Genomic DNA, 25,431 nt, shown 5'->3' with positions numbered 1-25,431 from the left:
GGTAGGCTGTTTCAGCAGGGACAGTTTCCATTGAACGAACTCAGCTGGAGCAGGAGGGAAGACACAAGAATCATTCCCACTCTTAACATTATAAATCAGCAGAAGAGCCCTCCAGGTGTGTGAGTGATGTGATGTGAAGTGAGTGATGGCTGGCAGACAGGATGCAGCAGCAGGGGGCTTGGGGAAGAGCACGTTTCTCTGTGTGAATTGAGGCTGAAGGGGCTCCAACATGAGAGACGTGCAGTTTCAGTCATGTGTAGCAGTGTGACTGTGGTGAGGGTGGGAGTGTTAAATAGTCTTGACTTCCAGCAGTGGCTTGATACTCTTTTAATGACATCTTTGTGGCAAATATATTAGATTCAGATGCACTTCAGAAATAATTGCTAGTTAATTAACCTCATTCTATGGAGTGATGTTTTTTGCTACAGGGGATGCCAGAGGATTCCAGCTCCCTTTCCAGTAAATCCTTTGTCTATTGTTTTGTTACATCTCTTTCTTACAAGTATACAAAGATTACAGATCCTTCCCTTTCATGCAAGGCTCACAAATATTCAACCACTCAAGCAGACTTAGGCACGCAGGTAGAACTACTTTTCTAAAGGTTATATTGGCCAAAGATAGAAGAAAATGCTAAATTTAGAATCTCAGTCTACAAACAAGTTTCCACACGTTTAGCTTTATGTATAAGCTTGGTCTCACCAATGTCATTTGGAGTATTCCTGTGAATAAAGCTGTGAGTGGGTACAAATAATTACAGGAATGGGGCTTCAGTCTGCGTTAAAATTAAAAGTAGGATGGACAGATTTAGTGCTGATAAAGATTTGTTTTCTTCCCAGTTATCAAGAGGAACTTCTGGTGCTGCAGAAATCAGTGTAGAAAAGCATTGTCCGTGTCATCAAAAAGCAACAGGCAAGTTTCTCTGCTTAAAAACACGATGTCATTTTTTCAGCATTGCAGCAGAAGCTTATGCTTATTTAATGACATTCAAGGTTGCAGTCATGCACCTTGATGAGCACAGGCAGACCCTGTCCTTGCTCAGAGCGCCACTGAAATCAGCAAGGCTTCGGGTGTGCTCAGAGACTGCCAGCGTATATCGCATTGCAGGACTGGGAATTTAGGAGTCATTTCTGTCTTCTTTATCCCTAAGTGAGTCCTTTTGAGACTAACAAGAGTGGAGTCTGTGCGTGGGTGCGATAGGGCAGAATGGGATCTCAGTGAGAGAGCAAAACAACTTTCCTAAAGATACGAGGTAGCAAAGCTGCCACTTTCCTTGTTTGTACAATGACTAGTCACCTCTTGCGGTTAATAATGTGCCCTGCTCCTAATTTAAATGTCTGGCTTCAGCACTCATAGTCACTTATCATTGTCATTCTGGTTTATTTTTTTCCTGCCTGTTTGGGCTGGAACACAGACCTGGTGCAAAACATTTTTTTCTTGGTGAAAATACTTGTGCCGGATTCTGTCTGGATATTCCTATGGTTCTGTCACCGAGCGTCTGCCCTAACCTTGAGCAAGGCAATTAACTACTTGGTCGGCAAAAAGTGAATAGCAAGATTTACCAAACGAGGCTGCTTGCACTGCTAAATTAATATTTATCCAGCATTTTGCAGCCCTCCGAAGGAAAGTTGCTACTGAAGCTTGTGTGCTGCTTCATGAATATCTGCTCACAGGGACCAATATCTTTATGCAGCACTCGCAAGATGAAATACTGCACCAACAGAGGTTTTGTTGGCTGTATTGATCAAGCTTGTTTTCTTCTTTGTTTTATTTATGCTTCTTGCCTTTAGCAAATCCTCTCAGAAATGACCCCGCTGTGTTCTCATGCAGCCAAAATCTCCCTGAGAATGCAGGATATCGGCCTCTGAACCTCATCATCCGTGAACCCATAAATGAATTATATGATTCAGTGACTACCAGATCTACTGCTCCCTCTCTCATGTTTAACTCCCATTTTCCTCATTTCTCCCTCTCTCCCTCCCCCTCTCTCTTTGTATATTTATTGTTTCTTATTGCTTCTCTGTCCCCAGTGCTAGGGGTTATACGCACGGAATTTCTGGTGCCAATCTGTACTGCTGCCTTCTTGTTTTTACTAGTGTTTTTTTTCTGTAGAAAAAGAATCGGCATGGTGACTCTGCTGGGCCGCTGCATAAAAGACGAACAGCGTGATTGAACAAGGTGCTGTGGGGAGCAGGGAGCAGAGAGCACAGGGCTTTGTAGGCGCTTGGAAACCATACACAATGGGAAGCAATTACGGGATCGCCGGCAGAAGCCATCACATCATTTAGTTTCTCTTTACTGAACACGTGTGAGATATGCTTAGGGAGATGTATTTCTTTCTGCCTTGTTTTGCTGGTGGTGAAGGCTGGGCCCGGAAAAGAAAGTATTTTTGGCAAGGCTTGCAGGAGGTGATGGGGGTGAGGGGGAAAGGGTCTCTGACAGAGACAGCTTTGCCGCACTCGCTCTGCTCCTACCACAGGCCGTTACAGAAAGGGGTGGTGGAGGGGGGTGGCATTGCAAGTCCTCACGCAGCTCCACCCCAAGCTCTCCACAGCTGCCTCTACCAACTTCAGCCTGATGCTTCCCACAGGCGCAAGTGCCCTGATGCTTCTTGCTCCCCTGCAGGCCACTATTTCCAGGTAGGCTGGAGTGGCAAAGAACTAGAGATGGAGCAGTAGAGAGAACAAGCATTAAGGAAAGAGAGCTGGAAATAGCACCTTCTTTCCCCCAGGACCCTCTGGAGAGTTGGAGAGCCAACGTGGAGAGCTACAGCCAGGGGAGGAGGGAATGGTGAGGGAGTGCCGATCCCCCTGGGAGAGAGCCAAATCCCACTGCAAAAGAGAGTTTGTACAGAGCTTTAGGCCAGTTGGGCTTTTGAGGGAGGGAAATTGTGTTGTTTCAGTTGTGCCAAAGCATCTGATTTTGTCGAATTTCGGGACATGCTAAAAAAAGTCTCATCTCCTGGAGTCCCGGGATTATGTGAACTTTTTTTACAAAAACAACTTGATAATAGAATTATGTTTCTAGATGTCATGGCTGCAGGGAGAAGCTTCAAAACATGACTCATAAGAGCTTAAAATACCAGAAAGCAAAATCAAACGAGATTTGAAATGATTAGAAGAAACAAACAAACTGGTTATGTTGGAGTCTTATTCATCTTAAAGGCTTGCTTTTGGCAACGTTTTGTCTCACCAGTCACCAACTCCACCTGTCACCAATGCAGACATTTGCTTTTCTGTGGGCGTGATACCTCCACACCACTTCCACCCCCAAAGCTGGCACTGTAGGAAGGATCTTTGTCCTAACAAAGACTAATCAAGAAACGGATGGGTCTATCAACACTTTGCATACAATTTGAGGTGAAGGTACAGTGCGTGTGTGCTCAGTTGTGTCCCAAAGAGGGGTGACAGTCTGGAGGACGGGACAGAGCCCACTCGCCATCATGTGCCTCTGCTCACTGTCCTCAAGCTGCACAGGGGTTGGGAAATGTGATACTTGGGTACTCAGGTGACAGGCTCATTAAAAGGGGATGAGAAGGAAGCTTTACCTAAGCATCATCACGGGAGGGGACTCTGAATTTTATTTTTATTGCAGAGCCCATTGAGATGAGATCTTTTTTAATGGTGGGCTACTAATTACTGACACCCGCTCAGTGCCCTCACAGCTATTGTTTCCCGGTATTTATGTTTTGAAAATGCGTACCGTGCCAGACAGCCGAGCGATGGTCACACATAGATGAACAGAGGTACAGACACTTCAAAGTAATGAACAGATCTGCTTCCCTGGGCATGGAAATACTGATGTTTATTTTCATATAGGTTTGTATCCTACGTTTCTCTATGTCCCCCCACCTCCACACCTCCTACAGCCAGATCCCGTTCACAATGAGAGTCCTCTTCCAATATGGCATGTCCAGCTCCTTCTCATTTTCCTACTGATTAGGTAAGAGACACTTGATGGTGTGTGTGACCCGAAACTTAGGCCAAGCGAAACAAGCAACCATTATCTCCCCCTGAAATACCTATCTCAATAACTTCTTTAGGTCTCTCTCCTCTCTTCAAGCCCCCGATTGCCACCAAACTTGCCGGACGGCTGTGCAGGAACACAGGAGCTGTGCTCTTGTAGCAAACCCATCTTAAAAAAAAGCCATCCCTCCCCAAAGAAGAAAATCCAGACCATATTTTTACCTTTTTTTTTTCCATATAGTTTGGTTATTTTGAACGTCATAACTTTATTGAGACACCAGTAGTTACCACCTTCACTTTGTTAACCACAAATATATAGGACATTGTAAACACAGGTGCCGAGGTGGCGGGGTTCACTGTAGTCGGATTTTGGAACAGAGAGGGGCGAGGGGCGGAGGGGTGAAGGGACACTCGGGCTTAGACAAGACCACTCAGGGGATCCTGTATGCGGCAGGCCATCCGTGAGTCATCGTATATACGTATATATGTATAGCTTTATATTATACATCTTTTTAAATATATATATATAATATATATACTATACACAGGCAGTAATGCGGCAGGGGAAGGGGCAGGGCAGCCCAGGTGGTGTTACGGATGCCACGCAAGCAGTTGTCTGGATGGATGGATGGTTTGGACTTGCTGCATGAGGTGGCCTCGCTGGGCTCCTTGCCTTGTACCTGCTCTGGGGACCGGAGCGGAGACTCCTCCTGTGGGAACCACCCCGCCATGCTGCCTTCCCGGGTCCTCCCAAGTGCTCCTCACCAGGGTGCAGGGACAAAGACGCCTCCTCCCCTGAGGGAACTGCCAGGAATAACGCGGAGGGGAAGGGTGTGTGATGAGGTGATGAACAGCGTGGTGGGGGACGTGGGTGAGTCGGGGATGGAAACACGTCAGGAGGCTGAAGCCACAGATGGAATTGGGGCAAAGTTCCATCATCCCTTTGCCCTTCACAGCCCCTGCTTGCACAAAACAGTCCCTTACTTGGGGGCTTCATGAGATAAGAAGACATCAAGGGGCTACTGCTCCCAACAGGGGATGCGTAATCCTCTGTAATCCAGACAAATGGCAGAGGGGGAAGAAAGCCGCCTTATCGTTTTGCTTATACAGCCTTCCCTCTGATCTCCTAATCCCTGGAGTGGGGCTGATCTCACCCACGTTTGGGATCTAAAAGGGACATGTTCCAGCCAGCTGCTCGGGTCTTGCCTGATGATCACCAGAAATAGGCAGCACCTTATCAGAAGCACCTAAGATAAGATAATCAACCCTTTGGGTAGGTCCCTATCTCTCATCAGCTGCAGAACCAGCCAAATGCCACTGGAAATTGCATTTGAAAGAGCTACGTGCAAACAAGGAGAGTCCCACCCCCAGGTCTGTCACCACCAACCCTCCACTGCAAAGGCTGAAAGCACATCAACCCAGGGAGAGCATGTCTTCTCCCAGGAGCAAAAGCAAGAAGTTTCCCAAATATCTCCTGTTGTAGACTCCCCTGCCACGCTAATGCCTTTCCTATGACACAAAGCAAGGAGGAAAGGGACAGAGATGGGCAGTAACTCAGGATGAAGCCACCTGGCTCATGTCTCTCTGAAGTGCTGACGGGGAGGCTCATTCCCACCTCAAGCCCACCAGAGCCCATCAGCTGGTTACACGAGGGAAGCAAGCCAAAGAGGATAAAGAAAAGCTTGCTCATTAGCCAGCCCCAAATGGTGTTTAGCCGTCTACGTAACTCTGATGGGAGAAGCGGCATGTAAGATGCTCCTGTGCTACACCCCAAAACAGAGCCCCGGGTAGACCCCCCAAGTATGGTCCGTACCTCTCCTCATGCGCCTGGTCCCTCACCCCCTCACCGAGGAGTGGGGACAGGTGATGGCAAAAAGTACAACACATTTTTGTGCTGAGGGCTGGTTATTTATAGCCGCCTCCTTGCCTTAGTTTCCCCCACCCACCCACAACAAAAGCACGAAGGATGACACAGATGAGTCTGGGTGAGTACAACTCGTTTTTCTCCTCCACCTCGTCACTCGTTCTTTCCTCTCCCCTGGTGGCAGAGACGGACTGGAGGGAGCTCCCCCCACAGCCACAGACATAACGAACCCCTCTCAATAAAGTAACCCCCTCCCAAGCCTAAATATTAGGCTAAGCCCACAGAAGAAGAAGCCCGAGGGGCTTCCCTCCAAAAAATACCCCTCCTATTTACAGTATTGCTTTCGCTCACAGCCACAGAGCAAGAGATGTGTGCCCAGTCCCTCCTGATGCGCCCACGGGGATAGCTGGTCCCCCTCTCCCGTCCTCCCCAGTGGTTAACCACCAGCAATGCAGGGCAAACCACAGGGAGGACAAGCCACGGGGACAGCCACCGGCAGCACGAGTCTGCTGGTAGGAGCAGGTAGAAACAATGCCTATATACAGCGGAGAACAACTGCCCCCCTTCCCTCTTGGGGCCTGCAGCTCTAGGGCTTCCACCCCTTCCCTATCGCTGTGGGGCAGCTGGAGAGGAGTCACGCTGGGAGGAGGGGAAGGACTGGTAACCTCGGTGTCCTCCAGATGGGATGTTCCCACAGCCACAGGCCAGATCCATGTCCCATCCTCCTGACTCCTAAGGGTGCTACAGGGAATAGGCTGGACTCTCAGGGGGAGCACCTATGGACTTTGGATCTGCTCCTGATCTCTGCTGCTGGGGCCAGTGTTGCATGGAGCAGGGTGGCTGCCTGGGGGATGGAGCTTCTCGCTGCTGCAAGGCATACCCTGCTGCTTGTGCTCTGAGAGATGTCTGTGCTGGGGAGAATTGTCTAGGTGGCTATTGCTGAATTATTTCCTTATTTCCCTTTAGGGACCATCTTCACACATAGACCTTACTTCTGTCCTGGAATAAAGAGTGTGCTTCCACAGCTATGTCTTTACTTGAAGCAAAATCATGAGGAGTGTGGAATGATGTCCATACGAGCTCTATCTGAGAGTCACTACTGCCACCTAGGTGAGGCTTTAAAGACAGACAGGATCTGAGGTGCTGCAGAAGATGCACTAAGGTATAGTCTACGCAAAGTACAGTAAGACCAGTTTCCAGAGAGCTCTCTGGCCCCAACCAGTTCTCTGCACATCAAGACCTCCTCCCCATCTGAGTAGGAGGTAAAACACAGCCGCGGGGGGCAGGACCCTTCCCCGCTTGGTTTCACCCCTGTGCAAGAGTCAGATGCACACCGGCTGTCCCAGCAGCGGTATTTCTTTCCAGGGGGAGTCCTGCTCCATTCCTGTGTGCCACAAAGATGGTATCACCAAGATGCTTTGCAGTGTGGTAGCAGAGGAACAGAGGAGGGTTCAGCAGGACCTGAGGAGCGAAACGCTTTCTTCTCCTCCTCCTGCCCAGGGTGAAATGGCAAAGTTCTCCTCTCCCCCCTTGAACCAGCCCAGCTGGGGACGAGGGCTCTCAAGGCCCCCTAGAAGCCCACCTCCTCCATCCTTCCTCTCACAGGGACTGCGCCTAGAGGCCAGGGACTGAGCGTGGCATCCTCCTGCATCACCAAACACTGGTCTGAGAAGACTGACTTCTCAGAACAAAGGACGTACAGGTGAGGGGAACCACCTCCGCCACAGTCCGAGGAGGCTGGGGAAGGAATGACTCTCATGGCACTGCCCCTCCGCTCTGCTGAGTCTCTTGCTGCAACCTACAGACCTGCCTGTGGTTTTTTGATTGTACCTGCAAATATTCCTCCCTCCCTTCCCATTTTACCTCTTTGTGCTCCCCCTCCCCAATACAACTTCTTCCCAAACCCTCTAAAAATAAAGCACCCCTCTCTCACTAGTGCATGGCAGAGAAAAGCCTCCTTGTCTTTGGATGGGGAACACCATTCCCGTTCCCATCAAGCCCCCCCTCCACCCTCGCACGCCTGCATGCTGGCTCCAACACCGTCCCCCTCCCTGAGCCACCAGGCCCTCCAGCCCAATTCGGATGCTGACACACCTACTCCAGCCTTTAGCGACACCGTCTCTCCTAGGAAGGTCCCTGGTCCCTCTCACTCCTTCCTTTCTACCTGCAACACCCTCTCCCCTGCCCTGCTGGTGCCATCGTCCCTCTCCTGCCCACTGGCCAGACCCACCGGCCCTCCGCAGCAAAGCAGGAGGGAGAAGAGGGAAGGAGGGACCTTCCTGTCACAATGCGGTGACAGATTTTGGAAGAATTTGGTTCTGGCAGGTAGTTTTGGGAGGGAGAAGAAGGAAGAGGTGATGGGGAAACCTTTTTTCTCTTTTTTTTTCCTTTTTTAAAAACGATAAATAAAAACAGATGACCCAGAAGGCTGGAGCATAGCTGAGAGCCACCTCTTGTGCCACTACGCACGTGTCTGGTTTGTGCCTCGGCTTTCTGCCGGCAGTGGGAAAGGGGGCAGAAGGGAAAGGGGAAAGGAAAAGGGGCATCGGTGGCTCAGTAGTTCTGCGTTTGGTACCCCTGTGTCTCGGTGTCGAAAGCATCTGCCGGAGGGGGCTGCTGGTAGGTCCCCACCGCATCTGTAGCATCCTCCTCGTTCGTGTAGGGAGCATAAGGCATGCCGGAGTCCTGGCTTGGGTCCATGTAGTCCTGGGAGAAGAGGGCCGAGTCGGCACCCAGCCGGAAACGCTGATACGCCAGGAATGCCTGGCCCACCTTTAAGGGAGGAGGTGGAGGGAAGGGAAGGGAAGCAAAGAGGGGAGAGGAGAAAGAGATGGGGGGGGGGGGGGAACGTACCGAGAAAGAGAAACAAACAAAAGTGGGGTTAGTAGTGGTTACGGATTAGTGTGCGAGGCCCGCCTGGCAGACTGCCGGTGAAACGCCCCCGAGAGCATGGAGATTCAGGCTGCCCCACAGAAGGCATGATCCCGCCGGCAGAGAGGAGGGCTGGGCAGGGATGGCTGCAAGCTCAGATGGCCACGTGCAGCCCACCGGGCCTCCCTGCTGTCTCTGGGGTCTGCTGGGCACCTCCTGCCCGGCAGTGGGGTTTCAGCGACGTGGCACAGGTCACAAAGGCTCAGCTGGCATGTGGTTATCCCATTCAGCCCCTCCGGATCCTGGGAAGGCACTCTGCCTCAGCATCACCGCAGAAGGTTCATCTGCCAGGCTGGAGAGCAGGATTTGACCCAGCGTAGCGAGGTAGCGGTAACCCCCCATAACCCCTTCACCGACCAACATCCGCATGGTGCAGCACAGACCTTGGGAAGAAGCAGCAGGAGGCAAGGCAGCTGCTTCCCAGACCAGGGGTCGTTTAGCAAGCGTACTGCTGCCTCCTGCCCCAGGCCCTGCAGACAGGACACCCTTCGGTGGACTGCGGGAGGCTGGGCACAGGGTTCAGAATCACAGAACTCCAGCAGGCATGGCTCGTTGTCCCAGAGCATCCCTGATAGAGGTGAGCAGTCTAGCAGGTGACGGGAGGAGAGGGTTTTGGGGAATGAGGGCTGGGAGGAAACGGAGGAGATAAAGTGGTGGGGGCAGAGGGCATCTCGTGGCTGAAGTATTAGGTCTGAGCAGTCATCAAAAGAAAGGCACAGCGGTGTTACGCAGCATTAGTTAGGGTGCGGGTGAGGGAGAGAAGGGAGCAGAGGAGGAGGAGAAGAAATTGCCAGTTCCAACTCCCCACAGGGAGATCCCCCGTTCAGTGGACAACCTCACTCCAGTTCAATGGCCCATGTCTTCCCACCCCGTGCCCTGCAGTGACCACACACCCATGGTCGGTGCGTTGGAACGGTCTCTGCTCAGTAACCTCCTCCAGCTGCCTCCCTCCGCTCCTTCCCCCAAATTCCCCCATCAGCAAGGGGCACTAAGGCAGCAAGGACGGGGAGCTGGGGAACAGGGTGTTGTACTCTTCCTGAAAAGTAATGTCTCTGAGTCTCCGGAAAGCCAGAAAGGTGAGGGAGCCCTGTGAGGAGAGAGAGGGGTGTGGGGAGGAGAATCAGTAAGGAAGAGCAAACCCGAGTGTTTGATTGAAATAAAAACCCCAAGGAAGCTGGGGAGGAGCATCCTATTTAGCCACTCGCAAGCCTGCGCATCGGGGAGGACCACTGCAGGTGGTGGCACCTCAGAAAGGGTCCCGAGGGACCTCTTGCAAAAGCCTTGCTCCTTGTCACACTTTCTGCTGGAGCTTGCAAGGGGTTTTTGGCAGCACTCGAGTGCAGGACACAGCTAGTGGGGGACACACACGCTGCTGTCCCTTGCCCCCGCTTGGTGTCACCTTGGCGAGGGTGCTGGCTCCACAACTCTTTGCAGCCCCCCTTCCTCTCTGACAGCTTTGTGGTCTTACAGGACCCTTCCTATCCATCCTCCGCCCAGCGTTAAGGTCTATAGGGAGAGGACAAGACAAAGCCACAAGGACTTATGCATGGAGACTGGCCTAAAATGCTTTGCTGTCTGGCATTATCCTGTCACTTCAGATAAAAATCACTCTGGCTTGGTGCTTTCAGAGATGAGAGGAAATCGTGGGGGATATTTATATTGCACACCACAGTTTTTCCAGGAAACTAGTGATAAAGAACTGCTGGGGAAAGGGCAGTCTTAGGAGATGGCACCATCACCTTCCTAAGAGGCGAGATGCAGTGAGGCAGTGCTGCAGTCATGGGTGCAGAGGGAGGGCCCAGAGGGACAACGATCGATCGCCGCCTCTCGTGGCCACTGATGACATTTCACGTGATGGGAGCAAAGCGGCAAAGCAGGGAGGGAGATGGGTGCAACCCCCTGCCTGGAGCTCCCTTCTCCGCTTAGCGTCTGTGAGCGGAAAATGCTGTTAAAGTCCTCTGACAGACAGGGAAAATGATGCTTGAGGAGCTGGCTTGTCCAAGGTCATATTAGAGGTTTGTCAAGGACAATCCTTACTGGGATATGGGACCGTCTTTCCCATTGTGCTTATTAATGCTCTAGCACCTTCTTCCATGTAAGTTTTTGAGTCCTTGTTTCCCAAGTTTACGTCCCAGCCACGTCCCCTCCTGCTTTTCCTTCTCAGAAGCCACGTCAACTGAGATCTCAGTGGGAATCACTCTTAGCCAGTCACATTCCATTCCCCACGTGCTAATACAGTGCAGAGGACACTTGATCCAACATCATGGCTGCTGTATACTCACCCAGGTGAAGATGGAGAAGAACGAGAACGTGATGGCTGCTCGGGCTGCATCCCCTCCCTCATTCATTGGGTTGTCCTCTTCTTTTGAAGCTTGCCACTGGTTGGTCAGAAAGCAGAAGCCAACGAACCAGAGGAATGCCCAAAAGGCTGGGATGGACCACCACCAGCATGCCAAAGGAGGAGGGGAGAGACATCAAGAAGGTATGTGTGAACAAAACATAAAAACATCACGTTTCTCTGGAAACTTCAACCCTACCGGCGTGTTGCAGACTGGGCCAACTCTGACTGTGCAGCCCGTCTAAGCCAAAGCGAGCTGGCAGGCTCGCTGACAGCTAAATTGTCAAGGTGACGATAGGTGTCTGCAGACAGTATCTCAGGAGAGTTCATTTGCTTGTGTTTGGATTGATCACACGACTTGCATTTGGCCTTGGGAGGGAGCCTGAAGGGCTTCCAGTGCAGGAGCGATCACCTGGGCTCTCTGAAACAGCCACTGCTTCGCAGCCCTGTCCTGCAAGGACAAGCGAAGAGCAATTCCTTCCAAGGGAGCTGCAGAAGAGTGGGAAGCAGCCGGCCTGCAGTTGCACAGAGTCCGGGTTTTGCTCAGGACAGCACGGGCTAAAGGGACTCAGACCGAGGAAAGGTGCTGAAGGATCATTAACACGCTGCACCCCCGGGAAAGGGGTGAAGGTAGGGGGGAGCCCCGAGTCCAGACTGGCAGCTGGTGGGGAGGAGTGGGATTCGCCCTCTCTGCCAGGTGCAGCCAGATACCCGGCAGCGAGAGAAATGGGCATTCCTACGTGGCAGCGAAACAGGGCTCAGCCCTTCCCCTTCTCGTTAGCTGTACACAGGACTGCTAGCCAAGGGGCTAACTGTGAACAAACTTGCATGCCAAAAGTCCTAAACAAGTTCAGATGCTGCACCTGATTCTGCCCTCGCTCCATTCGTGGCCTCTTTGACAAACTGTGGGGGGACCCTGACGTGGAGAAGTTTGCCTGTATGGCCAGAGTAAGCCAGGAGAGGGACTCGGGGTCACAGCACGAGAGCAAAGCGCCTCCTCATGACGCTGCTGACTGGTGTTATACATGCACGTACACATGCACCGTCACTCTGTCTGTCACTTCTGCACACTACTGGGGATGGAGAGATCTGACTATAAGTTAGAATAAGCCTTGGGGCTGGATGGAGTCCTGCACAGCTATTCTCATGGGGAGTGCCAGGTAACCTAGGAGGACTGGTTTAGTCAGCCTGCATGAAACCCTCAACGTTTGTTTTTTTCTATATTAAAATATATAGGGTTCAATGACCTGGAGCTGGAAAAGAAGGAAGTACTATCTCCAGAGGCATCAACACTTGGCCTTAGCAAGCACAAGCATGCAGGGAGGCAAAACCTGCTGGTCCTCAAGGGCTCCCTGAGCTACACCTATGGTGAACAGCAGAGAGGCATCAGCCAGATTGGCTGAGAAGAAGAGAAAGGGACAGAAAAGGAGAGAGAGAGAGAAAGCCTGAGAGAGTAAGGAACCCAAAGACCTCCCTGCTAGCAGGGACCTGGCCTGCAAGGTGGCAGAAGCTCCCTCCCTCTCCCTTTCCAGCAGAGGAGAGGGGCACTGCGCCCAACTGTCCAGGAAGCTTACCCGAGACTCCGATGTCCGAGAGCACTGCCTTCTTGCGGTCCTTGACGCTGCTGATCTGCGGGAAGTAGGCATCCAGGGCCAGGTAAAGAAGGCAGCTGAGGAAGGCGAGGACACCCACGGTAATGCCATAGTTGCAGGCATTGCGATTGCGGTTGAAAATGCAGTGCTCTTGTGTCTCGTCCAGGCGGTTCACGTACCCTTCATTGACAATGGAGCCGAACACCACGATGGAGAACACCTGGCGGGGAGGGAGGCAGAAGACACATCAGGGCAAGCCCCATCTCTCTGGACCAGCGTGAAGGAGCAGAGCTTTGCAGGGGTCAGACACCCTTCAGAGGCACCTCTCTGCTCAGCTGAGCTCCTGTCCCGCTGCCTTGCCTGGGCTGAAGCCACAGGGAATTTACTGGGGAGATGGTCTCATTTTATTTCTGAGGATTAACTTAAAATAGGACACTTTTAGATTGAGCCTTTTTATCCATCTGATCTAAAGGAATGTAAAGCAGTTGCAATCTGGAGTAAGGGTGGGTTCCCACAGGCACACAGGGAGGCGACACGGACGGTAAACTGCGATATGGTTTTGGTGCGGGTGCCTGCGTACAAGGGCTCCAAGTAGTGGAAATCCTCTTAGTCTGCACTTATTCTCCCACCCACTCCTTTCCCTTCTAGGAATTCATTGTCTCTGCCACGCATTTGTTCACTAATTTTATCTATCCAGCTACTACGCTCTTTTCCCCATCTACCCTCCCACAATCCACAGTCCTGCTTGCTCTGCAGCTCCATTCTGCCGGGCTCCCACTCTCCCCACCTCCCCGCACGTCACACACCTCTTTCCACCAGTTTTCCATCAGCCCAGCCCATGACACCACTTATCCTTCTGCCCACTCACCCGTACGCTGACACCCTCCAACCTTCCCCACGGATTTCACAGGCAAAATATCCCCTCTTCAGGTCCACCTGGCAGGGCCACCATGAGTCCTCCCTACTTGTCGCCGCCACTGCCGCTGCATGTTAATTTAAATCAGGTAGAATTAAGGGTGAGTCCAGGTAGAAATGCCATAATCCGCAGTTGCTGGTCTAATCTTCGCTCGCGGGCTTAGCCTTCATCACCTGCCACAAGGCTGTCCCTCTTTGACACAGCAGGTTCACCACAGCAGAGAACTAGTTACAGCAACCCCGGTCCTGCATCTCAAATAAAGAGCTTCCCCTCGCAGCCCCAGGAGAAAGAGAAGACGACTGAGGCAGCACGTACAGATTTTAATTTGCAGGGCATTTTCAGACCCTCAGTGGGAGCAGCCCATCTACAGCCTGCCTTGCGAGGGCCCCAGGCAGATGGGAAATGGGACCTCAAGCATGGTGTGAATATACACATGACGCACACTAGGATGTCACGGGGACACTCTGCTAGCCTGGGAGTTGTCTGTGCAACAGGAGCCTGGCACCCTTGGAACCACCACCCAGTCCCCGAGGAGAAGCAGCACACAAGAAGATGAGGTGGCCAAGTCTCCTGTGGGAAGTGGAGGTAGGTCGAGGGTTTGCTAGGTGGATCAGAAGGACCCCAGTACCACTTAACCCAACCGAGCAACAGAAGAGGACACGGCAGGCAACCTAGAAAGTGGAGAAACAGCTTTGTGAGTGCAGGAAAGTTAACTGTTTATTAATGCCAACCCAGTACACCATCTGTCATCAGTGGGGTTGGATGTCTGAGACCCAAAGCACAGACCTCTCCTATTTGACCTGTAGCATCAAGAACCAGAGCAAGAACCTTATTCACAGTCCCCAATAGCCCTTGGGTAGATATTCAACGCTGACCTCCTCCGTTGCAGCTGCCAAACTCTAACAAGTATCCACTGACACCGATATTATTTTTTCACCCCAAGGCTCATAATTGGGTCACACTAGGGTTGCTGAGATTTGGCATATTTTTGACACACTAGAGGAAACTAAAAAAGCTTAGGTGCTCCTACGTGTGGGAACTGTATGGGTTCTCTGCAAGTTCACAAGAGCTTTTTAAGCTTGGAAGTAAAACAACTCAGTTGTCCTCCTCCTTCTTCTTCTTGAAAATGGAGATTGATCATACTTCGCAGAAATTGCCTGTGAACATTAAACAAAAATCTCTTCTGCCTAAAGCAAAGGTCTGGTCTTCAAAATTTCATCCTGAGTGGTTTGGAAAGCAGCAAAATTGCACACAATTACAGCCAGGCTTTTTCAGCGTGAAGCCTCGCACACCTTCACAACAGGCTGGGCCGCCAGGTCTGCCTAGGACCATTGGCAGTAACACCGTGTTCCTCTAACCTGAGGGGGAGCTGACAGACTCCTGAAGTGACATCCCAATGCGAGGCTGTGACCAGCGCCGATGCTGCCACCTGAGGTACCAAACTCCATGTATTGGGATTACAAAGCGGGTGCCCCGTTTTCCATTAGATAGAAAGTGTATCCTGCCTCCTCTTTGGAAAATGAGAAACAGCCTCAAGAGTGGCGTAGTCTGGTGTTCAGTTTTGGTTTAGGGCTCAAAACTGGCAAAATGTCAATTCCCTGAGTCAGGTCAACCCTTTCAACACGCTGTATTGCGAGTCTCCGCTTACTCATTTGGGATGAATGAACTTCTGTAATGGCCCCTCCCCAGAGACACCTCTGTTTACTCTGCTCATATCCTGATACGCATCTTCCCTCTGCTCTTATCTTTGGGTTTGCCGCTGGCCTGGAAGAGCTCTCATCTGTGAGCGAAAGAAGCAGAAAAAATCCTTTTTGCATTTGTTCTTTCATACCTTTTTATGCTGGCACACCGTAAAGACACAGCTCAGAGTCATGAAACCAGAGGGACATCTCCCTCTCCCCAGTTTTCAAGCAGAGGTGGCATTCCTAACTTCCTTTCTCCATCTTCAGTCAGCCAAGATGCCACAACTCCTCTCCTATGACGAGAAACCTGTTTGGCAGCTTGGAGGTGCCCAAGGTATGATTTACTGGCAAGCATCTGATTTAAGGTATCTTAGGAGTTTTTTTGGGAAGATTCCACTACGGGTACTCTCACTCATGAGATGAACAAGTCACTGCAGATGCTTATCTTCTGTGTGCTAAAACAGCCACCCCAAAGGACTCTCTGTCCTTAGGAAAGCTTTCTACGGACCAAAGCACAGTAGCTTAAGGGATGTCACCTTTTCTCCGTGTTTTCCTCACCACAGGCATCACCTCTGGCCCATGCTCCGCTCCCCGGCGCTGCGGAGAGGGCAAAGTCAGTGGCAGTGGAGAGGGCTTGCTCCCTTTGCCAGCCTACCACCGCCCTCATGGCACAGCAAAACGCCGTGAGGATCCGCCGTGCACAGAGGCCTTGAGCTGGACTGGATAACACCGACCGGGCAAGAACGGGCAGGCTCCAACCAGAGGTTTCAGACTGACAGGCAGGGCTGGACAGCAGGAGAAGAGGCAATCACCGCTGCCGCCAACAGCCAGCATCACCCATTTTATCGCCATGATGTCTGAACCCAGAAACTGTTGCAACAGGTGCACAGACAATTTTCTAGAAAAAAAAAATAAAAATAACAATTATGAGAGCCCAGATCTTGCAGCCCTCAAGAGAAACTGTTGCACACTTAATCCACGGCAGCTATTTCTTGTGGGGAAGGGGGCGGGTGGGTGGAAGCTCACTGACGTAGCAAATCATCTTAGAAAGAGCAAGTATTTTGTATTTCCTTGATTTCACAATCCATGCCCGGGCAGAGATGATCCAGGCAGCAGGTGCAGTATGAATGCTGCCTGGATTATAAGCAAAGCACCAAGTTTGCAAGGATGAAGCATTTACGTTCCCATCACATCTGCAGCACTTCTGAAGAAATGCCAGCTACCAGCAGCCCTGGCACAAGCCTCCTGCCCCTCTGCATTACTGCTGCTTGTTCCTTCTGCCCGTTTGGCATGGTGAATCCTTGATGAACAAAGTCTTGCCTACAGCCACTGATAAAATGGTCCAACATACACACCCAGCTGCGAAGAGGAGGCGAGGAGAAGATGGCCAGAGACTTCTCCTGACTGAGCACCAAGATGCAGGGAGGTGACCTGTCAGAAGGCAGACAGGAGGTGGGCGCAAAGCGCTGCATCCCGATGCTCCCAAACACAGCCCATCCTTCTGCTCTGCGGAGGGAGATCATTAGCCGCTCTCCTACGCTTGGCGATGAAAACCATCCATCCATCCCCAGCTTTCTGCGGCTCAGTGGCCTCATTTCTTCAGCAAGGCTGTTTAAGTCAGTTCACAGGTCTTGAAGTAACTAGATTTTTAGGTTGAGAGGGTTTCCTTAAGCCTCCAACAGCAACATTAATTGGGCAGGTGTGTGGCCCGTCTGGAGGCACGCATTTAATAAGCAGTAATATATTCGGCTATGCTCAAAAAAAGGGACAGAAAACAGCAGGTGGAGAAGATCTGACCAACCTAGCGTTGCCGCTGGGACCCGGCTTTTCTCAACTTCACCGCTCCTTAAACATCGCACCCACACAGGTTCTTGCAATGATTTTCCGAGACTTTGTTTTCACCAAAGAGCTCCAAGACACCAAGCAAAGACCAGCGCCAGGCACTTTGCAAAGCTGAGAGAGACAGAGCAAGCTGCCGAAAGACGAGCAAAATGCAACGTAATGCTATGCACCGCGGGGAGGAGACGGGGAGAGCCTGAGAGTTTCCCTGTCCCAGTTTCTCAAGGGGCTCCTGCTGGCCATTACGGGCATGCCAGGGCTCAGTACAGCAAGAAAAGTGAAAAACAGGTAAAAGGCTGCATCCCACTATAAAAGACCTTTTGGTTTTTTTTTCTCACTGAACTAGGTGATTGGATTTTGCCAGAGGCAAAGGTGAGAGATGAACCCTGCGGTCCCTCCCCACCTCCCCGCTGCAGGCTCAGCCCCGCAGAAAGCCAAGGCGAAACCTCCTGAGCATCATGTGAGGCTTTCCACCACGCTGCCCATCCCCAGCCCTGCATCAGACGCTCCTGAGCATCATGTGATGGAGCCGCAGCACGGCCAGCCTCCGGTGGTACACCAGGATTTTCCTGCACCTCATCCCAGGAGTCTGTCACGCTGCCTCCTGACTTCATCCCCGAGATCCCCAGGATGGTCATCGCAGCGATGAGGCTGAGGAGGGTTTCTGTCGAGCCGCCTGCTTGGGCTCACTGCGGTGCCCTCCGGTCACAGGCTCTGTCGCACTGCATGTTCCCTCTCCCTCTCACAAACCCCCTTTTTATTCTATTAGAGAGAGGAAATAGTTTGGTCACATAATATTCCTCGCGGGACTTCAAATCAAATCCACCTCAGGCAGAACGAAGCAATAACCTCTTTCTGTGTCTGATCTGGTAATGACCAGGAATAAATCTGTTTAAAAAGAAAGCAAGAGCGAGGGAGAGTGCAAACGATAAACTGGCAGAGATGATCTGGCTTTCATTTTCATTCAGCCACTCGCAAATGGAGTCTCTGGAAAGCTTTGGAGAGCCCTGCACATTATTATTATTATTATTATCATCATTAGATCTACTTGTATTTAGTTCATTTTGAAGGAAACATATGCAGCTTTTGATATGCATGGGACTGGCAGCTTGGAAACAGGCAGTCTCTATTTATTCCCTCCAGCCGGCACCACGCAGGCAGCGAACAACTCCTGCCCACGGTCTCGACGGCGTGTCTGAGCCCTGTGCGGGGGCAGGAGGGGCCCAGCCTCCCCGTACCCATTTGTACCCAATTCCCCTGAGCTTTGGACTGGGGAAGAGCCCAGGTATGCCAGCACCTCCCTCCCAGCTCACCCTCCCTGGCCAGTAGCCACATGGCACCAGCTCCCCAGCCAGGGCTGAGCCGGAGCAGGTGATGGAGGGGAGAAAGGCTCCGCATCCCTAATTCCTGCCACGGGATCTGGGACAGGCCTTCCTGGCCAGTCAGCTTGTTTTTTCACACATGGCTTGGCAGCCGGCAGGCCGACCATTAACCCTTCCGCCTTCCACCAGACCCGTGCTTGGGAGCCTGGGTTGATCTTCCCCATGCAACAGACCAAGCCCTGGGTGATGCTGGAGCACCCCGGAAGCCAGCGTCCGGGAAGCCTCCGATGGCAGCCAGGCTCTGGCTGAGCAGCCATGCGTGCCTCCCCAGAGAGGGAAGAAGAGCTTTCCTGTGGGAAAGGGCCCACTGGTGAAAGAGATGGCTGTGTCCTAGAGAGTGACTTCAGCAAGCTCCATCCAGTCCTGCAGGTCTCACAGTTTTCCCGTGGTCAAACAGCATCTGCTGTCCCACCGCTACTAGTGACAGCTCCCCACGGCCACACCACCATGGTGCTATCCAGGTCCTTCTGTGCTTTCCAGATGGTCCCTACATCACTAGGTGGGTGCTTAGCGAAGTGACCACCCAAAAGTCGCATCTTTTTCCACGAGGAAGTCACACTAGTCCTCTCTGCTGCCTTGTCTTGCCACAAATGTTTGCCTTAGCCATGTCTCATCACCATGCAGTTTCTCCGTTCCTCACCTGTGTGCCTCTCCCGATTTGAAATATCAGATTACATATGATTATCTTATTTGTTTGCTCATATTTCTGACTGCCTTTAGTCCCTATGGGCTATTTCTCAGATTTTTATCTGCAAATGCCATTAATGAGAGATTTGTTCCTGCTCCAAGATCTTTCCTGGAAATGCTATGCTGGAAACAACACGACCTACTGTATCCAAACCCGAATCACCCCATGTCTCCGCACATCTATTGCTTGTTTTCTGACATGGCCTCTCACCCAATCCCAGTGACAGCGATTCCCAAAAAAACGCTTTGAAGCTAACCCAAGGAAGGGGATCCCACGAAGAACCATACCTAGGCCTTGACTCAAAGCACATGCTTTCAACCGCCGTGTTTCTTTCATCGTGTACCAAAGCATCTCGCAAGCACGCAGCCAGCGAGCATGGTGGCTGGGGCAAAGATCACGCGGGGGAGCAGAGGCAGAGGGCACAAGCTATCGTCCACGAATACAGGGAATATCTCGGCTAAATTTAGCTGGGACAGAAAGAAGGCGGAGGCTGCAGCTGGTTTCAAACTAACATGGCCACTGGGTCTAAGGCTCAGTTTAATTGCCACCACAAGCCCACAATGGGTGCCCCTTCTGTACAGCGAAGGGTGGTGTGGGGGGAAGAGGCAAGGGGTATCGTAAGTCAGACGTCAGCGTGGCGAGCCAGGACCCGCTGGCAAGGCAGGAGACGGGGCTCCCTGCCGCGCCGGGGCTTGTCCCCATCCTCCAGCTTGCAGGCACCAGTCCATCGTGGCGAGGCCAGGGACATGGTTCCTGTCCTTCACCTGCCTTGCCTGCTCAGCTGGAGCTGCCTGGGATGGGACATGCCTGCAGAGACAGAGGACAGCACTTCCCATCCCAGCTGGAATCGTCTGCGTGCTCCCACCAGCCAGGGGACGTGGTGGCAAGGGCAGCCGGTGATGGAGGAGCAGATGGAGGGCAGGCAGCGCCTCTCCTCACTGGGCCTCCCTCCGGAGGGGCAATGCCCTTGGCGTGAGAGAGAGATTTGGTGTCTCAATCTGTGTGGCAAGTTTTAATGAGCAGCTTTGCCTGCGCAGCTGCGGTTGGAAATGCTCTCACCCGAGCCACCTAGCTGGGCCTGCTTCCAAAAAGTGAGTTCCTTTTGCCTTGTTAGGCCTTTACATCGAGCAGCGCTTCGCTTTCTCCAGCGAGCAGGTTTCCAAGCAGTCGTGAGCACCTAGAACAACCTGTTTCAATTAGCATTTTACTTATTTATGGAGCCAGTGCGCTACATCCAACGCCCACGGGTCGCAAAAGGAGCCTCCCAGCTCCCCCGCGCCGGCTGCGGAAAGCACCGTGGGTCAGGGTGCGATGGGATTACACAGGGATGTGCCCACGCTCGCCTGCTTTATGGCAAGAAGGATCCCGGAGCCGTGCAGCTCCAGCTCAGTGTGGGTCACCCAGCTCCACCATCTCCAGCTGTAGCTCCACTATCTCCAGCTGTGGGGTCACCTAAGCGGGGTGAAAGCAGGTTTATATGGCAGGGTGGTGTCATGGCTTCAGTTGGGATGGAGCTAACTTTTGTATTAGCAGCTGGTGTAGCGCTATGTTTGGGATTTGGGGTGGGAAATACTTTTGATAGTGCACTGGTGGTGTTAGTTGTTGCTGAGCTCTCAAGGCCTTTTCTGCTCCTCACACCACCCCACCAGCGAGCAAGCTGGGCGGGGCACAAGAAGTTGGGAGGGGACACAGCTGGGACAGCTGACCCCAACAGACCAAAGGGATATTCCATACCATGTGATAACATGCTCAGTATATAAAGCTGGGGGAAGAAGGAGGAAGGGGGGGATGTTCAGAGTGATGGTGTTTGTCTTCCCAAGTAACCCATTCCACGTGATGGAGTCCTCCCTGCTTTCCTGGAGATGGCTGAACTGCCAATGGGAATTGGTCAATGAATTCCTTGTCTTGCTTCGTTTGTGCATGCGGCTTTTGTTCTACCTATTAAACTGCCTTTATCTCAGCCCACGAGGGGTTTTTCCTCACTTTTGCTCTTCCGATTCTCTCCCCCATCCAAACAGGGGGGAGTGAGTGAGCAGCTGCATGGTTCTAAGCTGCTGGCTGGGGTTAAACCATGGCAAAAAACCCACCCGTACACCCATGTCCCATCTACTGTAGGGCACCAGCTGTGCGATGCAGCTCAGCTCAGAGCACATCTCTGTGTTGCAGACGGTGGCAAGTGAAAGGGCATGGCATGGAGCAATGCCGTGAAAGACCAGGAGTCAGAGTAAATGCCAGCCACCCGTCATAAACAGGGCAAGATGCTTGTCTTCCCTTGACCGCCACTAGGAATAGGGAGGGAGTTGTTCTGCCCTTCCCCACAGAGAGGTGGGGAAGCCTCCGGGATCTTCCAGCAGTGCATTGCTTTCGTTGTGCATGCCTCAGTCCAGCCAGGCTGGACAAGTCCCTTCACTGCAAGATCTAGATGCCCTTGGAGGCACCCTCAGCAGAGATGCTGAGGAGGGACTGCTCCGTAGGGCTGCCTCCCTGCACTACAAGGTGCTGTTTCCTCCAGGCAAGTGTATCTGGGGCAGGCAGGCAGCAGAGAAATGGCTCACGCTGAGGCTCAACATCCAAAGCTGACATGGGCGCTCCACAGGACCACCACCACTTGCCAGCACCCATGCCAGCCAACCTTTCTGTAGGGAGAAGCATACTTATTCTGCTGCGCCTGACCTCCAAAGCACCCAAGAAACCTGAGCTGCCTCACAACACTGTCACGGTAGACAGACGCTCCAGAATTGCTAACCTCTTTCCATAGCTTAGCATCCTCCTTGTCAAACCCACCCCACCTCCTCCTCAGCAAGGAGCAACATAAATAACCTTCAGTCACCCCGTCTGCTCCTGATCCTGCAGCTCTCCCTGGAGATTTGCTGCCATCTCAGCTGGGTTGCAAACTCCATGGGCAGGAGCCAGTTTTGCTGCCTGTTGGTAGAAAGCCATACGCACCTCCGTGCCATCATAAAGTCTGCTAAAAGGCATCGTGACCTGAGTACAAGGTCACCGCCTGGGGAAGCGATCACGAGAATTTCTGCTCTCAGTGAAAGCTCATCACGTGAAATGGTCCGAAAGGAGTCTCCAGCTTGCCCTGGGGAGACGATGGAACACCCACGCCCACGAGCAGGATAAAGGCAAATGAGATCTCAGGAGATGGCAGGCAAGGTGCTTCCACTGCATGCCAGAGGGGGTGAACGGAAGGACTCTCTCAGAGACCATGGGGAGGGAGAGCCCTTCGCCACCAGAAGAGTTTAGAGCCTGGCCATAGAAAAGCTAAGTGTGGATGCGATCGCAGTCTATAAATACACCCAGGGGAAAACACCAGGGAGGGGAAAGCGCCATTTAAACTGAAGGGCACAAGAGCAAAAGGATAAAAACCCAGCCACGAATAGATTTACAGTGGAAGGCCTCGACCATCAGAGTTGCTGAACCCTCTCCCAGAGGGAGTGAGAAGGGCAAAAAAACCATGAATTAGTCTTTTTCCAGCAAAGTTCAACAAATTTATGGAAGGGTCCATAAAGGGTTTGATGCTTGTGATAGCCTGAGATAGGACTTCAGTGCCCATGAGGACCCCTCTTGGTCTCAAGTTTAGGAAAAAAAAAACCAAACAAAACCACAACTAAATATCTGGAGTGAGCTTGTGGCTCCCTGGCTTTGCAGAGGGAGAAAAGCCCAGGAAGAGAGACATGACTAAGCCGGTGTAAAAGCAGAAGGAACTCATATTTCGGGAGAGAAGAGGTGCACACGTAGCCTTGCGATGGCCAGGCCAGCCTCCCTTGCTGGACACTGACCTGGAGCACCTCCAGCTCCTGCAAAAGGACTTTAATTTCCACGGCCAAGCGAAGTGCCTGGGCTAAATCCCGTCCTGTCCTCTGTCAAGGTCAGACCGGCAGCAGGGAAACAGAGCGGGGTCCCAAGGAGATGCCGGTCCCCGGGAAGCGGTCCTTGCCTGGGGAGACCTTGCAGGGCGCAGAGTTGAGCTCGGAGAGCGAGCCAACAGTGTCTGAGATGCTCTGAAGCAGAGTAGGTGCCTAATTAAAAAATAAACATATTTCCTGTCCTCTCTCCCTCACCTGGTGCCTTTGGGAAGCCAAAATCCTGCAGTGCTTGGATGAGGGGGGGGGGAAGGGAAAAAAAATCACCAGACCGAGAGGGAGAAAGAGGAAATTCTGCCACAGAGATTAGCAGCGGGAGAGCCTTTGTAGGTCACATCACGTCCATCATTCCCAGGCACGCAGGCTGGCTCAGCTCCAGCCGGCCAGGCGCAGGGGGCACCCGTACCCCCTCGCTCGGTGGCCAGCGGCAGCCCCGGCACGGCCAAGCCCGCTCCCAGAGTGATGTGCCGTACTGTAAACAAACCCGGGCAGATGGACGGATGGACGGACAGACCTCCTGCATTAATCACGTCCTCAGCTGTCTCGGGGCTCTCCAGCCGCCCTCCGAGTCACGTCACCCAGAGAGGACATCATCCACCCGCCCGGCCAGGAGCACAAGGGCTGCCTCCCCGCTGCCTCCCCACTGCCAACAGCAGCAGGCCACCTTCCCTTTCCCTCCTCATTTCCCCCGCCTGGCACTGCTTTTATTTTATTTTCCCAAAGCCAGCCTGACGCCTCTCCTCCTTGCTCCGGTGCGCATGTGTCTCCTCTGCTCCCTCTCCCTGCCCTCCCTTCCCCGCTCCCAGACGAGACCTCAATCTCTTCCCCGCCGGCTTGGTGCTGCAGCTCTCGCTCCCTTAATCCCAATGACCTTCTTGCAGGGGCAGCCATGGGATCGGCGTCACGGGAAGAGGGAGAGACCTTCCCCCCGGCACCCTGCGCCCTCCCCACCGCCCTCCTGAGACCCCCCCCTTTTCCCCTCACAAATTACGGAGGGGAAAGCCATTACAGGGAAAGGAGGTTGTTGGGGGGAGAGGATGAGGATAAAATGCAGAGTGACGTCCAGAGCCCCCACAACTCGCTCCGGCACGGACAGAGCCCAGTACCCCCAAACCCGGACCCGCTGGGGAGCCACACCAGGACTGCAGCATTGCCCCAGCTCCCCTCCCTGTCCCCCCCATCCCGCTGCCTCCCTGCACCCACCATAAACCCACCGGCACGGGAGGGGGGGGAAAGACCCACCACCACCCCCCAAACAGCAGATAGGGAGACGGGGTCAGGGCACAACCTGGCTCACCCCGTGCCTCCCCAGGGAAGAAACCCCAAACCAGAGTGCTCTCACCCCATATGGCTCTATATCTATATGGCCGTATGTCCATACACACAGATAATATGTACATATGGCTGTGCATCTGTGTGTGCACACATGTATGTGGATATACATGGAAATATATACATAAGGAGATACATAAACCCAGAGAGAGGTCCGTATATCTGACCATACATGCATACATTTACAGAGATCCAGCCATAAATGCTCATGGAGGCGTATACATATATATATATATCTATCTGTGCGTGCGCAGATCTAGAGGTGTGGAGATGTATCAACGGACGTATATGCATATCTATATGTGCGGACACATATGCATGCACAAGCATATATAAAATATATAGTAATGAAGATATAATACATAATAACACATCATATATGAAATATAATAGGATGCAGTGGTGTATAACATATAACGTAATGATTTTATATATATTTAAATATATATATATATATGTAGGCAGGTACGTAGAGAGGTCGGGGTCGGGGCCACTGGCGGCCGCCCGCCCCGCAGGGAGCCCCGCTCCCCCCGCAGCCCGGCGGGAAGCCCCCGCGCCCCGCTGGCGGTGCCGCTGGCGGTGCCGGTGGCAGCCCCCGGTGCCGGCGGGTCCTTACCCATGAGACGAGCCGCAGGAGGGTGTGCGGCTGCCGGATGAAGGCGTGCGGGTCGAAGGCGCCGCCGGCTTTGCCCGCTCCGAAGGCGCCCCCGTCCATGGCGGCGCGGGGGTGGGCGGGAGGCGGGCGGGGGGCTCGGCGGGCGGTGCCGGGCTGCGCCGAGCCGTGCCGGGCTGCGCCGAGCCGAGCCGAGCCGAGCCGAGCCGAGCCGAGCCCTGCCTGGCAGCCCGGCGGCGGCGACGAGCCGCGCGCTTCCGCCCACGGGGACGCGCCGCGGCGGGAGCGCGCACCCCCCCCCCACCCCCGACTCCGTCCGCCACCGCCACATCGCGGCGGGGAGGAGCGGGCATGTCTCAGGGGGGAGGTGTGGGGTGTCCGTGGGGCAGGAGTGTGGGGTGCTTGGGTGGTGGGGGGGGGGGA

General features: G+C 52.9%; 1 protein-coding gene across 3 annotated transcripts; it reads right to left on the bottom strand.

Annotated features, from left to right (window-relative positions):
- Positions 1-3,796: 3,796 nt before the first annotated feature.
- On the bottom strand, positions 3,797-25,148 carry SYNGR1 (synaptogyrin 1). Of its 3 annotated transcripts, none has more exons than XM_054219907.1 (4): positions 25,012-25,148; positions 12,670-12,907; positions 11,040-11,185; positions 3,797-8,532 (listed from the first exon to the last, which is right to left on the bottom strand). In XM_054219907.1, exons 1-4 carry the CDS (start codon positions 25,108-25,110, stop codon positions 8,380-8,382), a joined length of 636 nt encoding a protein of 211 aa, XP_054075882.1. In that variant the 5' UTR covers positions 25,111-25,148; the 3' UTR covers positions 3,797-8,379. The 3 variants fall into 3 exon arrangements, with proteins under 3 accessions (XP_054075882.1, XP_054075873.1, XP_054075891.1); XM_054219898.1 differs by having other exon boundaries at positions 3,798-8,598; XM_054219916.1 differs by having other exon boundaries at positions 8,456-9,844.
- Positions 25,149-25,431: the final 283 nt, after the last annotated feature.

Source organism: Rissa tridactyla, chromosome 1, assembly GCF_028500815.1.
Source record: "Rissa tridactyla isolate bRisTri1 chromosome 1, bRisTri1.patW.cur.20221130, whole genome shotgun sequence".
NCBI lineage: Eukaryota > Metazoa > Chordata > Aves > Charadriiformes > Laridae > Rissa > Rissa tridactyla.
The sequence above is the reverse complement of the archived record's forward strand: the minus strand, read 5'-3'. Positions and strand labels throughout refer to the sequence as shown.

Excerpts from the sequence above, each read along its gene's own strand:
- SYNGR1 (XM_054219898.1), bottom strand. The coding sequence starts at position 25,110 with ATGGACGGGGGCGCCTTCGGAGCGGGCAAAGCCGGCGGCGCCTTCGAC. Across the intron at positions 11,186-12,669 it reads CTCGGACATCGGAGTCTCGG|CCTTTTGGGCATTCCTCTGG; the intron begins GTAAGCTTCCTG and ends GGTCCATCCCAG. Across the intron at positions 8,599-11,039 it reads TCTTCTCCATCTTCACCTGG|GTGGGCCAGGCATTCCTGGC; the intron begins GTGAGTATACAG and ends CCTCCCTTAAAG.